Raw genomic sequence first — 13,006 nt, forward strand, 5'->3', positions numbered from 1 at the left:
CCAGGTCTACTACCGCCGCCATCGTTGGCTGCTGTTGTCTAGTAGCCCTGCTTGACGAGGTAGTCGGCCAGCGCCTCGACGGTGGCTGTCGCGTTACCGGCCTGGGTGTTCTCGCCGTAGTGGCCGATGAGGATGGCCTGGGTGGTCTTGACGATGCACACGCCCGTCTTCTCTTTGCGGCCGTAGATGTGCCGCTCCTGGATGTTGGTAGCCACATAGCGCTCGCCCGCCACGTACAGGCCGTCTGAGTAGGCCTTGGACGCGGCCGGGCCGTTCTTGTCGTTGTCGTTCAGGATGGCGATGATGGCCTTGAGCTCGTCGGCGCTCACCTAGAGGACGGGGGTTCCGGAGCGGGATATGTTAGTATTTGGGATGAGGTGAAAAAAAAAAATGGGGACAGGGTGGTTCTCGTACGTTGAAGCCCGGGGTGCTGGCCCAAGTGCTGTCGCCAGCAGCGCTGACGATGCAGGCCTTGTCGATGTGGCCGCTGCCGACGAGGCTAGGGGTGCCAAGTTAGCGGAAGACTCGAGGGGTGGATGGCCAGGCCGATGATGGACGACGAGATGATGGTACATACCTCGAGTCAACATAAGCTGTGATGTAGCTCTGCTTTAGCTTCCGGGCTCACAACAAGCAGAAAGCAGGGCAACAACACCCGACGCGGGGTTATGGGAAACGCGACGTGGATGGGCAGCATCACGTACCTTGCCAGGACATGGTGACGGACGCGGGGTAGTGTGTTGGTGGTCGTAGTTGTGTTTGTAGATGGTTGTATGGGAACAGGGGGTCTGGCAAGGATGAGGATGGTCGGCACCGAGCAAGCAGTCTGGAGGTGTTTCGTGGTAAGTTCTATGAAAGCAGTGTTGCGGTGGACGATCAGCTTTGGGCTCTCTTTCTCCCCCCTCGTTGGACTCCTCGGAGCCCCGCCAGACCCAACTCTGGGCGGATTCCATCACTTTCAGGGAGCGAGAGGGCGGGGCTCAGGCCGTTGCCCGGTGCCAGCCTGAATTATGTAAGCAGGCCACAGGGCCAAGAAGTGAAAATGCAGGCGATGCAGTCAGCCATTGTTGATCGGGAAAGCGCAGGTTGAGACGGGATGAAGATGGATGAGATCGGAGACCGTCCAAACCTAAGCCAGCATGTGCTCTTTCCAACTTCGAGATTCAAAGCCCTGCTGCCTGGGATTCGGGCTCACTTCGGCAGTCAGCCGTCGAGGACCTTGACAGGTTCCAGGTTCTCGAAATTTGCAATTCCTTCCGTTCTCCTGCTCCATCTGCATCTCTCATTTTCATGTTTTCATGCTTTGGTTGTTGTCCGAAGTCAACACTTCCGGGTTGCCGCGCCAGACGCCATCCAATATCAACAAACATGCAGCCACCCAACCAATCGTTTTCGAATGCTTAACACAAATGCTCAAGGGTCAGTCAGCCAGGTAGGTAATACGGAGGAGAATGAGAAGATGGTGGGAAGAAGACGGCACATGTTGAATCCTTGATTTATTAAAAGACAGAGAATGCAGAGTTTAATCACGGTCCAGGATTCAGAGCATCTCGACAGCCAAACACACTTCACAGTCCACACTCTTCGGGTTTGTTTGTGGCACAGAATGACAGTTCCATGCTTAACTGCTGTGCGATATAACTTGGGCGCCTAACGTAGCAGCAGGACATCACAGCTGACATTTTATCCGATATTCAAGGGGCTCGACAAGCCATTTGACCATCGCCTTGCCGGTGGAGCCGAGAATAGCCTGTCAACCCCCCTCGACGGGCCGTTCTGGTCTTGTGTGTGCACGTCAAAGGACAAGGCCAACATGGCGATCATGGGCCGAGCCCGAGACACGCAGAGGGAAGATCATGCATATCCATGGTTCGCCGACCCCCGATGGATTGCTTCTCAAACATGTTCTAGAAGGACAAACAGAATCCCGCGATTTACCCGTCCAAGCGGATAATCGCACCAACAACCCTTCATCCTCAATCCGGACAACCGCGTCAACCAAACCCCCAAACTCTCGCTCCCAAGGAAAGCATCCATCCGTCGTGTCATCGCGTGCCGACTCGGATCATGATGGCTGCCGGCTGCAACAGTCCAAGATGACCTCCCCAAAGCATGCCCACCCCCGTCGGAGCCCTGTGGAGATTTGTATTTCTGAGACATAGCCTCGCCCCTACACCCTGGTCTTTGTCGCTACCGCTGGCGAAACGGCACTCGGCATCAGGCTCTTTCAGTGACAACATCAGACCATGGCCAAGTTGGCAAGAGAAGCGGTCACTACTACTATCCACAGTATTAGGGCCATTGCGCTGCTAGCAGGTGTTGACTGACAGCGCGTTTGGCAAATCCCCTCCTCCGAAACAGATGATTTTCAACGCGGGGGTGTTCGCCCAACACACGACCATGTTCGGATTTTGTTTGCACTGCGTCCTGCTTCGTGTGTCAAAAGACAAACTGATCGACGCGATGGACTGGGCGACGGGGACGGCTCCTCTCATTTCGACAGCGTCAGAGAGATGCAGCAAACAAACCGTTGTACATACATCAGCAATTCCCAGATGCCGCGCTGGATCATACAGATGGCAACGAGGAAGTTCTCGACATTCCGCTAGTGATGGCTGAGGGTAACTACCTTACTTTTCGAAGTAGTTATCCACGGGAGCTTCCAGACTTGGCTCGCGTTCCTGGCCTCGGCAGAAAGGCTAGCCGCGTCCCCCGGCTGCTGACTTGTCAGCGTTGTACCCTTGAAGGAATATCGTCATTTAAGCTTCATCCACAATCTATTTGGATATGCTCCTTCCTCCCCCTCCCCCCCCCGCGTGGCGTTCTTTGCGGGGTTTCCGTCGACCATGGGATTCTCGATTTCCTCGAGGGTAGCATTCCACAGAAGCCATCAACTTCGGAGATGCGGGCGGAGTGACGCGATTGAGCCTGTTCACGGCCGCGTTGTCCCAAGGCCGGCGGCGCGCCTCTCCGTGCTCCGTGTCCCTACATCGGGAAAGAAATGCGGCGGCGGTTGTCCGGAGGGGAGGTGACGGTAAAATAACAGGACAGAAAGGTTGTCTGCGGTTCCTGAAACAACGTCCCCAGAACCCCTACTGCGCAGTAGGGCGCCACCCCCGGTCTCGGCACCCCGGTGATCCCCGTGGCCAGGGGTTCGCTGACCTCCACCTCCGTCGCATCTTGGATGGTTCGTCTGTCGAAACTGCCAGGGCAATCTGCTGATGAATGATGATGAGATGTCGGCCACCGCTCATCATCATGTCTTGTGTTCGGTCATCAGCCGTTGGCGATCGGACCCTTGTCGACGATCAACCTCTCTGCAAAATAACCGCCGCTCTTCTCTGACTTGAATCCGTCGTCGCCGACGGGCCCGACATGTCAACCGGGAGACTCCAGCTTCAGAGCCCAGGTTCAGGCTCGTTCTTCAGCAACGCGAGTCATGAGCATGAGCGGGAGCCTGGGTATGTAAGTGAACAATTTCCCGCCATCCCTCCACTCAGGGTTCTGCTTCCGTTCTTGCTGGAGGTGTTGTAAGGCTGGGCTGCCGCCAGGTGTTGTGTAATTTCGTTTCTTTGATTCTTCGATTCGTCCAGCGGTGTTCCTCCGTGATTAGGCGCAATCTCTCGAAACCAGCAAACCACGTTCAGCACAATCTCTCGAGGTGGGAGGACCCCGGTGCTTCACCGAGAACACACCCCGTCCCCTCCCGGATCGTGGCCGTTGAGTGGGCGAAGAAGGCCCATGGTTCAACGGATGTGCCATGATGAAAGCGGTTAGGCGCAACCTGCCCCCGTTGTGGGCGGAAACGGGGTCAGAATCAGCGGACGCCGCTGATGCATCTGCAACTGGCCAAGCTGGGGGTATGGTGCTGCACGGCTCGGCAACCCCCCTGATGGTGGACCATGAACAAGGCCATGTATCAGATCTTGCCCTGCGTCTCCCGACGAATGCGACTATCCGCGCCAGCCAGGGAACGACACGCCTGGCTCCTCAAAATGCCGACATCCCCCCCGTCACGTTCCCCGGAGGGAGGAACCCTTATGTCGACCGTCCTCTTCCCCTGCCGCCATCCAAGAACGCTGTCACAACCAACAGTAGGAAGACAACGTCGACGACGAGACCGGTGCTGTCGTACCGCATGCCGATGAGACCGAGCACATCTTCCGGGCCCGGGTCCAGCAAGACGGCGGACTCGCGGCCCAACTTCAACAAGCGACTTTCGAAAGACGACATGGCTCTGCCGACGGGCTTCATGAGCCGGAGCAAGAGCACCGCCGTGAGGAATCCGTGGACGATAACTCCCGAACCTAGCCCCCGCCGGGCTCGCACTCCATCCCCTCCGAGGGTTCTGTCGCCACCATTAATGACTCCCCAGTCAGCAACCTCAGGAGAGATCCCCATTGGCATGGCCCTGGGGAGCCCGACACGAGATACTGTGCTCCCCCGAGCTGCGAGCCCTTACGTTGGGGGTCCCCGGGCCGCGAGCCCCTATGGCGGTGGTCCCCAGGCCGCTTTGATGCCGCAGACGCAGGTATGGACTGAGACGAGGGCCCCGTCGCCGATGAACGGGGCCGTCATCACGACGACTGTCAGCGGGTCACCGCCACCCGCGCCAACCCCTGAACCAACTCTCCAAAGGTCTAAGACGCAAAAGAGGAGGTTGTTTGGTCTGTTTGGGAGCAGGAAGCACGCCGAGAATCCCAAGGTTGGAGAGAAGGCCGAGGCCAATCGCAGCGCCGTTTCTGTTGCGGGATCAACGTCGAGTGAATCTGTGCCTATGAGGAGTAACACCGTTGCTGGCACAAGTCGGGCAAAGCACAAGCCCATCGTCATCAAGAAGCAACCGGAGGCCAAGCAGGAACCATCCTTCCCGACCATCTCGAGGCCGATACTTCCCGGCCCCTCGCCTAAGCCTGGCGGTTTCCTCGACGTGGAGATCCCGGATATCCGGCTGGAGCGCTACAGCGTCATGTTCAGCGGTGTGCTGAACCCTAACGGAAACAGCGGCAATCAGAACAACAACAACGGCAACAAGTCATTATTGGAGCGGCGCCAAGCAACTCTTGAGAAGCTCAAGAATATTGGTGATGACACGGAAAATCACCTCAGCACCACCTGGGTACCCACCCGGCGAGCAACTTCTCCGCAGCCTATGAAGTCGCCTACCTTCTCGCTCTTCCCCTCGGAGCGGCCGTCGAACGCGGTGGCCTCCTCAGGGTACGGCATGGCGTCGACAACGTCGCTAGCTCCGCCGCCAGTAAGGGGACTTCAGCGTTCCAACACTTCCCCAGCATACCTGCCGTCGCCATCCAGGGCAACATTTGCAAACCCCTCATCGCGGCAGCCTCAACAAGATCCCAGTGAGCCGTCGAGGCGAGATAAGAAGACAGTAACCGTCATCTCTCCGCGGACGATGGACGAGCGCAATCGCGCTGCCCAGGTTGAGAGGCTACGCGCTCAGCAGCAGGCGAAGCAAAGGGAGCAGAAGCCAGTGGTACCCAACGACCCAGGGTTTTACTTCGGACCCAACAACTCTACCCTCGTCCTCGATTCTCCCCACAGCATTGACTCCGAAGACGATTCTGAAGACGACGACGACCAACCCATCCGTCGCCGTCCCATCCCTGCCTCCATGAAACCATATATCCCCGAACCCGAATGGGAAATCATCGCCCCGCCATCCACCAACGCCACCAGGAACATTCCATCATCCTCCTCCGCCGCCTCCTCCGCGTCTTCCGCCTCCTCTGCCGACTCGGCCAGCACAGCCGCCAGCTCCGTGTCTTCATCCTCCACAAAGCCAACAACAAACGCAACCCAACCCCACGCCAAACACGCGCCCTCCGCCTCCACCTCCACCACCCGCACCACCGCGACCGGCCACTCCTCCCACCCCTCCATCGACACCCTGACCGGGGCCCGCATCTCCGTCGACGAGGAGGACGCGGCACTCAAGCACGCCGTCGAGATCTCCATCGCGCGGCAGATCAGCATCTCGCGGCAGCAGCACCGGCTGTTGAGGCCGTTCCAGGCCAAGGGCGGCCAGCAGCAGCAGCAGCGGCGGGGCGTCTCTCCGGCGGGGAACGGCAACGGGCCGAGGATGCCTGATCGCGAAGAGGTGACGATCGGGATTATCAAGGGGCGGGTGACGCCTGTGATGGTGGGCCCGCCGACGGGGGCGGGAGAGCATAGGAGGAGCGAGAGGGTTGTGTTGGATGTTGCTTAAGTCTTTATTTTGATTTTTTCTTTGTCTGCGACTTCGATTCTTGACGCTCGTTTTTTGAGTGAGATTTTCCCTTCTTGCTGTCTGGGATGGCAATTTTTTGGATCGAATATCTCTCTCGTTACCGACATCTCCTACCTCTCACATTTTTCCCCAGAGATTCTGTCTGCAACACAAAGGCAGAAGCTATTTGGTTCGAGTACATGATTTCCTTGGTCCGAGCTCGAGTTCACCATTTCAACCTCCTTTTTTCCTGGTCTTTACACCTCTGGTCTCGGTTCTGTTATTGGATTGCATTTGATAGTTCGAGATACCTCTTAGTAGTCTTTTCCTTTGGAACGGTTTTAAGTTCGGTTGGGAGAACGGATTGGGGTTGGATATACAACGTAGGCTAGATAATAGAATACACTTAAAACGGGAATCACAATGCCATAAGTAGCCAAAAGCTCTGGAACAGTTTCTTGTGAACTAGAGGAACAGTGATTGATACTAGCTAGTCTGATGGTCACCATGGATATTAGTTGAGGCTCTTACCCATCATCACGATCCCTATTAACCCAGCATTGGCTCAACATAACTGATGATCGAGGTTCAGGCTACTTACCGAACCGTGCCTTGTCCATTCAACATCTCAGTTCCACATCATAGAAAAAAAACCCCTCACTCTGATGTCTCCATCCTCCCTGACGGTTGCTTACCCCTCATTGTCAAACGGGTTAAAACTCCGTGATGTGTGCGCATGACATTGTTTCATGGAGTGTTTCTGGTCTGTGCCAACATGTCAAAAACCTTGCCTACTTGAGATGTTTAATGTTTGCCTCCCCACATCATGCCACTACTTGTAGCTCCCCCCATCACATCACACTTCAGACCAAACACAGTTTGGAGAGGATAGGTCACGCATGAATAAAACATTACCCCATCTTCCCAAAACAACGTTCATCGTTCGCTCGCTAGCTCACTCGCTTACTTTAGGTACGCAGTTCAGGTAGCTAGGTAGACAGGTTACTCGCTCGCGCGTCCGCTAGTAATATCAATCCCATCCTTCTTTGCTTGCTCAACCCATCCCATCTCAACCCATCCCATCCCATCCCATCCATCACATACACCGTAGATGAATAACACAAGCCCATGAAGAAAAAAGGAGAAAAGTCCTACCCCGCAAAAGACCCGCCGACCCGACCCAACCCAACCCAGACATAGTCCCCGAAAGAGAACCCCCCGCGCAGAAGTGTCCCTCCCTAAAGTAGATCCATGCATAACTATCCATCACTCTCTTCCCCCTTCCAGACCACACACACACACATAACCTCATGATACAATACCCCGCGCTCCACAGTTAGAGGTGGCGGTTATGCCCTCCGCTCCAGCGTTTCTGAAAGACAAGTCCGGCATGTCAACTCAGACGAACTCCCACCCAAACCCCCATCCAGTTCAAACTCCACCCTAACTCCTTCCCAAAGAGCAGACAGACATGCCAACTGGTCTTGCCCTTCCCCCTCACTCACTCACATCCCTCCCTTGCAAAAGAAGAGGGAAACAAAAACAGAACAACAACAACAATAACAACACCACAGCAGAAGATATGTAAGCCAGGCAAGACGAAGCAGTAAACATAAGAGAGAACAAGGGGTATATCTCCGCCCCACATTTTCACACGTCACGACGCAAAACTCGAAACAAAAAGCACAAGCCCAACTGTACAAGACAGCATCAATCCAAGCCCATCCCGTCAATCATCCCAAGACACAACCGCCCTCCTCCCGCCTGCGCCCAACTCCGTAGAACGCCTTCTTCCGCCTGCCCGTACCCGTCCTGTTCCCGTCTCCTGCGAAGCCAAGCCAAGCCAAGTTAATCCATTGCGCACACTGAAGACTTGTACAGCAATCTCTCTCTCTCTCTGTCCCTTTCGCAAGGCAAGGCAGGGCAAACCAAAAAAGGGGGTGGTTGAAAGATGACCGGGGAGAAATGTCAAGGTACAGCGAGGATGGTGCGCTGCCGTCTGGCTGGCTATCTGGCGCATGAGATCTGACCAGATCCGCACCAGAACATAACGCCGCGCTTCACATACCATCCTCGCTCAACCTGACTTCTTCTCTCCCTCCCCATCGGCAGTTTTCAGCCCCAACCCGCCCTTGACCGCGCTGGATATGCTAATCGCAATCTTCTTCATCCCCGAAGCAGCGCCCCCTCCACCCCCACTACCACCACCATTCGCCGCGGCAGCAGTGGCGGTGGCGGAAGCTCCGGAGCCGATAAAACTCCGCTTCTTCCTCAACGGTTGTCCATCAGCGTTGGAACCGCCGCCGGCACTGGATTGCGACGAGACAGAAGACGTGCTGTTCCTCCTCTTGGAATTGTGCGTGAGCTTCTCCAGGGCGTCTTCGTCCTCGTCCTCTTCGCGGCGGCGTTTTTCCGAGACGCGTTCGGGCGGGGGAGTGGAGGCCGCAGCTGCTGCTGCCGCGGCGGCTGCCGAGGTGGAAGTTACGGAGGGTGAGGCGGATCGGGCACGAGGTGATGTGGTGCCGTTAGCGGCGCCGGTAGCGGGGGATGTGGACAGGGCGGTTGCGGATGTTGCGGGGCTGGAGGATTTCGGCTCGTCTGAAGAGGTAGCGACGGGGACGTCGGAATCGACAGGGGTCATGACGGCGTCGTTTTCGTCTGTCTCCTCGTCATCGGAGGAGTACTCGACGAGAGGCTTCGCCGGGGCTGCGGCGGCGGCGAGGCTGTGTTCAAGCTCTGTAGCTTCCGCATCTGCGTCGGCGGCAGCACGCTCCTCATCGTCGTCAGGAGAATTCCAGTAGTCTTCCTGGGCCTGGTCGAGGATGAGGTGCTCCATCAGGGTGCCTCTCGGTGCCTTGAGAGTGGACAGAGGACCCCGGTCCTCTTGGGCATCAGAGAACTGCTGTGGCGATTCGAGGTTGACCGTGAAACCGCGGGTTCGTTCGTAGGCGTTGAGAATCTTCTCAAAGGTCTCAAAGTCGAGCAGGGCGTTGACCTTGTCACGCCACAGCTCGACAATCTGTTTCATCAGGTGCCTCAGTGACGCTTTTTCGATAAGCATGAAAAGCTCAAGGCAAGCAGACGAAAGGAGGTTGTCTCGAGGTAGTGTCCGCAGGAGAACATCGAGGATCGGACCAGCCACTTGCTTGTCGATCATCAGCTTGGTGTAGAAATCGTCCTGCATCATCACGAGATGGCGGAAGAAGCGGACAGCCACTGTTCATCTGTTAGCAACCCAAGCAAGACTCATACGCGCGAAAAGTGACTGACCAAGCTGCAGGTGTTTCTCCTTGCAATCGAGAAGCTGTAGAATGCGATTCACAAGGTTGGACGTGAGGACGAAGAACTTGCACCGATGTCCATGGCGCTGGGTATAGAAACACAAAATGTCGATGAGATAGCTGAAGATGCCCTCTTGGGAGGGGCTAAACTGCATCGAAGTACGCTTTTCGAGATCAAGAAGCGGCCGGAATAGCCTCGTCGCCCAGTGCTGGTAAAAGTGTTCCAAGAAGGCGTCGTGTTGGGGGTCCATCACCGAGAGTGCCCTGATGCGGGCGTCTTGCTGTCCTTGTTGCTGTTGCTGCATCTGTGGTTGGCACGAGTCAAGAAGGACCTTCAACGCCTCCGAGATTTGCGACTTGACCCCTAGGTCAACCTCGACGAGGAGCAAATCGATCAGCGTCTCGGTGAGGGCCGGGAGTCTCATGGGCTTGTTATGCACCTGGTCGTAGACTGTTTGGCGAACCATGGACGGATCGTGGTCGATCATGGAGACGAGGATGTCCGTGGCGCCAACCCTCACCGAAACGTCGCGATGGCGCATGCCATAGTTAATGGCGACGAGTAGGCCTTGCTTCAGGAAGTTCAAGTACAAGCTGTGGCGGGCGGGTGGCTGCAGGTTCTTCGCAATGGCACAGCACTGCTGGATGAAGAGGACGGCCTCCTTCTTGCGTAGAGCAGGCTCCCTCTTGTCAAAGAAGATGACGAAGAGCTTGGCCATGAAGCCGGGGGTGCTGTGCAGATGCTGGACGATGTCGACCTGGTTGAAGAAGATGAGCGAGTTGAGAACGCCGAAGGTTTGGTCGTCGAGGATTCTAGCCAGGACGACATCCTTGAGGTACTGTAGGCGATACGTCATGTGGATCTTGCGCCGAACTTGGTCGTCCTGGATTTGAACAACCTCCTTGTAGCGGCCCTGGTTGCTGAGCCATTGCCGATGGTTGGCCTTGTGGGTGGGAAATTCTGGGTCGTATTCCAGGGCGCCAACAGCTCCCATGACGCACTCATCCGAGACGGCACGCTCAATAATGCTGGCGTCGTTGAGAAGCAAGATGGTCTTCATGATGTTGCAGAGCCGATGCAGGTCAGGCAGGCTCTCGAGATCCTCAGCCATCTCGACTAGGAGAGCGAGCTTGTCGATGTAGCCTTCATTCATGATAACTTTGGCTAACGCGTCGCGGCCTTGAGGTGTCTGCGACAGGTTCCGGATGGCCATATCCAGTTCTGGCAAGGACGAGAGGTCGGGAGGAGGGAGCTGGATCGAAGGAGGCATGTCGATGGCGAGATCATCGGAGAGGCTATCGTCCGGGCCGCCCATGCTACCGTGGATGGTTTGCTGGATGGCATCGATGAATTTCCTACGGGGAGGACAGGATTAGCAGGTGATACCGGCATGGTCATGCGTGCCACATACCAGATCGCAGCGCAGCCTTCTGCTTCCTGGAAACTCAAGGCCATGTCAACCCCATCCTCGGTCCATACTATCAGCGTATCTGCAAGGAACGGTTAGTCGCCTCATAAACAGCTGATGTCTATTCTCTCAGCAGGCGAGGAAGCAACATGCCTTGCTGCTTCTGGAAAGCCTCATCCTTAATGATCCTCGTTTCCAGAAGGCGCCGGTTTGGCTGGTCCTCGGACTCCACGATGAGGCGGGGATCTTTTTGCTGGTCATCGCCCACCTAAATGCGCAAACAAGGGAACACGTTAGCGGCAAAGACGCAGGGTCGGAATAGAGCGGAGGAACAGTGGGATCTGGCAAGGTGACATACCGGCACAAAGCATGCATAGCAGAAGCCGGTGCCACGATCGAACCAGTCATTATGGCGGAGCTCGTAGACCTTGACGCGCCGCTTGTCGGTGGTGGGAGGGGTCGGATGAGGCACGGGCTGTGCCATCATCGCCTGACCGGGCGCCGCGCCGGTGATGTCGTCGCCGTCGGTCTCGATCGGTGTGCCCAGGTCAAGGTCGAGCTGGTGGGGCGACAGGGAGAGATCGGGCTCGGCCGGGTTGAGGAGTACGAGGGCCGCCAGGGTCGCGGTGTTTGGAGCGCGCGCTGTTCCCGGAGGAAGCGCGTGGTCTGCGGGATTGGAGGGTGAGGAAGTGGAGGGTTGTGGGTTTGGATGCGATGCGATATGGTGCGCGACGATGCGACGCGATGCCGATGCGATGCGGGGCTAGGGGGTTGAGGGTTGTGGGTTGTGGGCTGTGGGTTCGGAATGGCGCTCAACCGCAGGGTCGGGTTGTTGTGAGGCGACAATGCCAATGGTGTCGGGCAACGATTAGCGGGATCAAGGGGCCGACAAGTGCTGGGCGTCGCGTGCTGCAAAGGGCGATAACGGATTGGGGCGCAGAGGATGTCGCATGGATTGATGGATGGATTGAATGCGGATGGAGATGCGGAATGGCCAAGATGGAGGGAGGTTGGCGGTTGCAGGATTGCAGGCGGAGAGATCGGGAACAAGCGCCTTCAGGTTGTGTGCAAAGACGGGACCTTCTTCCAGGCAGGTGGTTCGGTGCGGCGAACAATGGGGCGGCCCACGAGCCACGACGGGACCCAGGCAGCCGTTGCGACAATGGAATTCACACAAAAGCAAAAAAACAAAGTCGTGTGCATCTGCTTTGGCTGGCGCACGCGTGCAGTCGAGGCCGGCGCGGTGTGGGATGGTCGCGGTGGCGATAATTTTTGCAGCGTTGGCTGCGATGACGAGTTCGCGCGATGGAGATCCCCCTGGAGCCCGATGGATGGGTTTGCTTGCCTTGCAGCAGGGCGCAGAGTCTGCGATGAAGGAAAAGAGTCGTTGCGGGTCCCATCGTTGCGTGATCGGTGCGAGCCGGTGGGTCCTGCGAGCCCCAAGCAGCCTCAACCATCTTCTAAAACGGGACTAGCGCAGACCTTGCCAAGCCGTGGCCCCAGCTTTTTGTGGCGCTAAACCCAAAATAAGCGCGCGCTGATGTCACAGCGCCGCTGCTGAACTTCGAAACTCGCCTTTTCTTCAGCGCCTCAGCTCTTTCTCTGCCGCTTCTTCCGTGCTTCCACTCGGCCCCTCCTCGCCGGTTCCTGACCCCGCCCTGCGTCGATTCATCCGGTGTCCTCTGCCGGCCCGGCCCGTGAGGCGCCGCCTGCGCCGCTCCGAACACCTCCGGCCGCTTCGGTCGACTTTCGGACATTCAGCCATGCGACCCCCACCTCCTATCCATTCCATCTCACAACAGCTCCTCCGTCCACACACATAAGTATGTACATACAATGCCAGGTAGGTACTGTGCCATTAGTTATTCCATCTGAAACACACTTGGGGTGTTCACTTTGTCCATGTCCTTCATCCATAACTCAACGCGACATCCGAGCCATCGTTCCGAACGCCATTTGCGACCTTGCCATATCGCCATTTTCTTCAAAGTGAACTATCCATCAATAATTTCTCGTTTGATTCTTTCTTCCATTTCGCCTGGGTCTGATCAGAACCTTGGCATCCAACATGGCAATCATTGGATATCCCA

At 56.7% G+C, this 13,006-nt stretch overlaps 3 protein-coding genes across 3 annotated transcripts; 1 reads left to right on the forward strand and 2 right to left on the reverse strand.

Annotated features, from left to right (window-relative positions):
• Window positions 1-38: 38 nt before the first annotated feature.
• Window positions 39-717, reverse strand: VTJ04DRAFT_4612 (uncharacterized protein; the record flags this gene model as incomplete). Its single annotated transcript, XM_069362639.1, has 4 exons — window positions 39-329; window positions 415-499; window positions 578-593; window positions 705-717. 4 exons carry the CDS (start codon window positions 715-717, stop codon window positions 39-41), a joined length of 405 nt encoding a protein of 134 aa, XP_069219565.1.
• A 3,043-nt stretch (window positions 718-3,760) lies between these two features.
• On the forward strand, window positions 3,761-6,226 carry VTJ04DRAFT_4613 (uncharacterized protein; the record flags this gene model as incomplete). Its single annotated transcript, XM_069362640.1, has 1 exon — window positions 3,761-6,226. One exon carries the CDS (start codon window positions 3,761-3,763, stop codon window positions 6,224-6,226), a length of 2,466 nt encoding a protein of 821 aa, XP_069219566.1.
• Window positions 6,227-7,959: 1,733 nt separating this feature from the next.
• VTJ04DRAFT_4614 (uncharacterized protein) lies at window positions 7,960-12,673 on the reverse strand (the record flags this gene model as incomplete). Its single annotated transcript, XM_069362641.1, has 8 exons — window positions 7,960-8,237; window positions 8,309-9,442; window positions 9,497-10,863; window positions 10,920-10,998; window positions 11,070-11,184; window positions 11,275-11,679; window positions 11,783-11,825; window positions 12,399-12,673. The coding sequence occupies 8 exons, from the start codon at window positions 12,671-12,673 to the stop codon at window positions 7,960-7,962; spliced, it is 3,696 nt and encodes a 1,231-aa protein (XP_069219567.1).
• Between the last annotated feature and the right edge of the window lie 333 nt (window positions 12,674-13,006).

The sequence above is a fragment of the Mycothermus thermophilus genome, assembly GCF_041956435.1.
Source record: "Mycothermus thermophilus strain CBS 625.91 unplaced genomic scaffold VTJ04scaffold_3, whole genome shotgun sequence".
NCBI lineage: Eukaryota > Fungi > Ascomycota > Sordariomycetes > Sordariales > Chaetomiaceae > Mycothermus > Mycothermus thermophilus.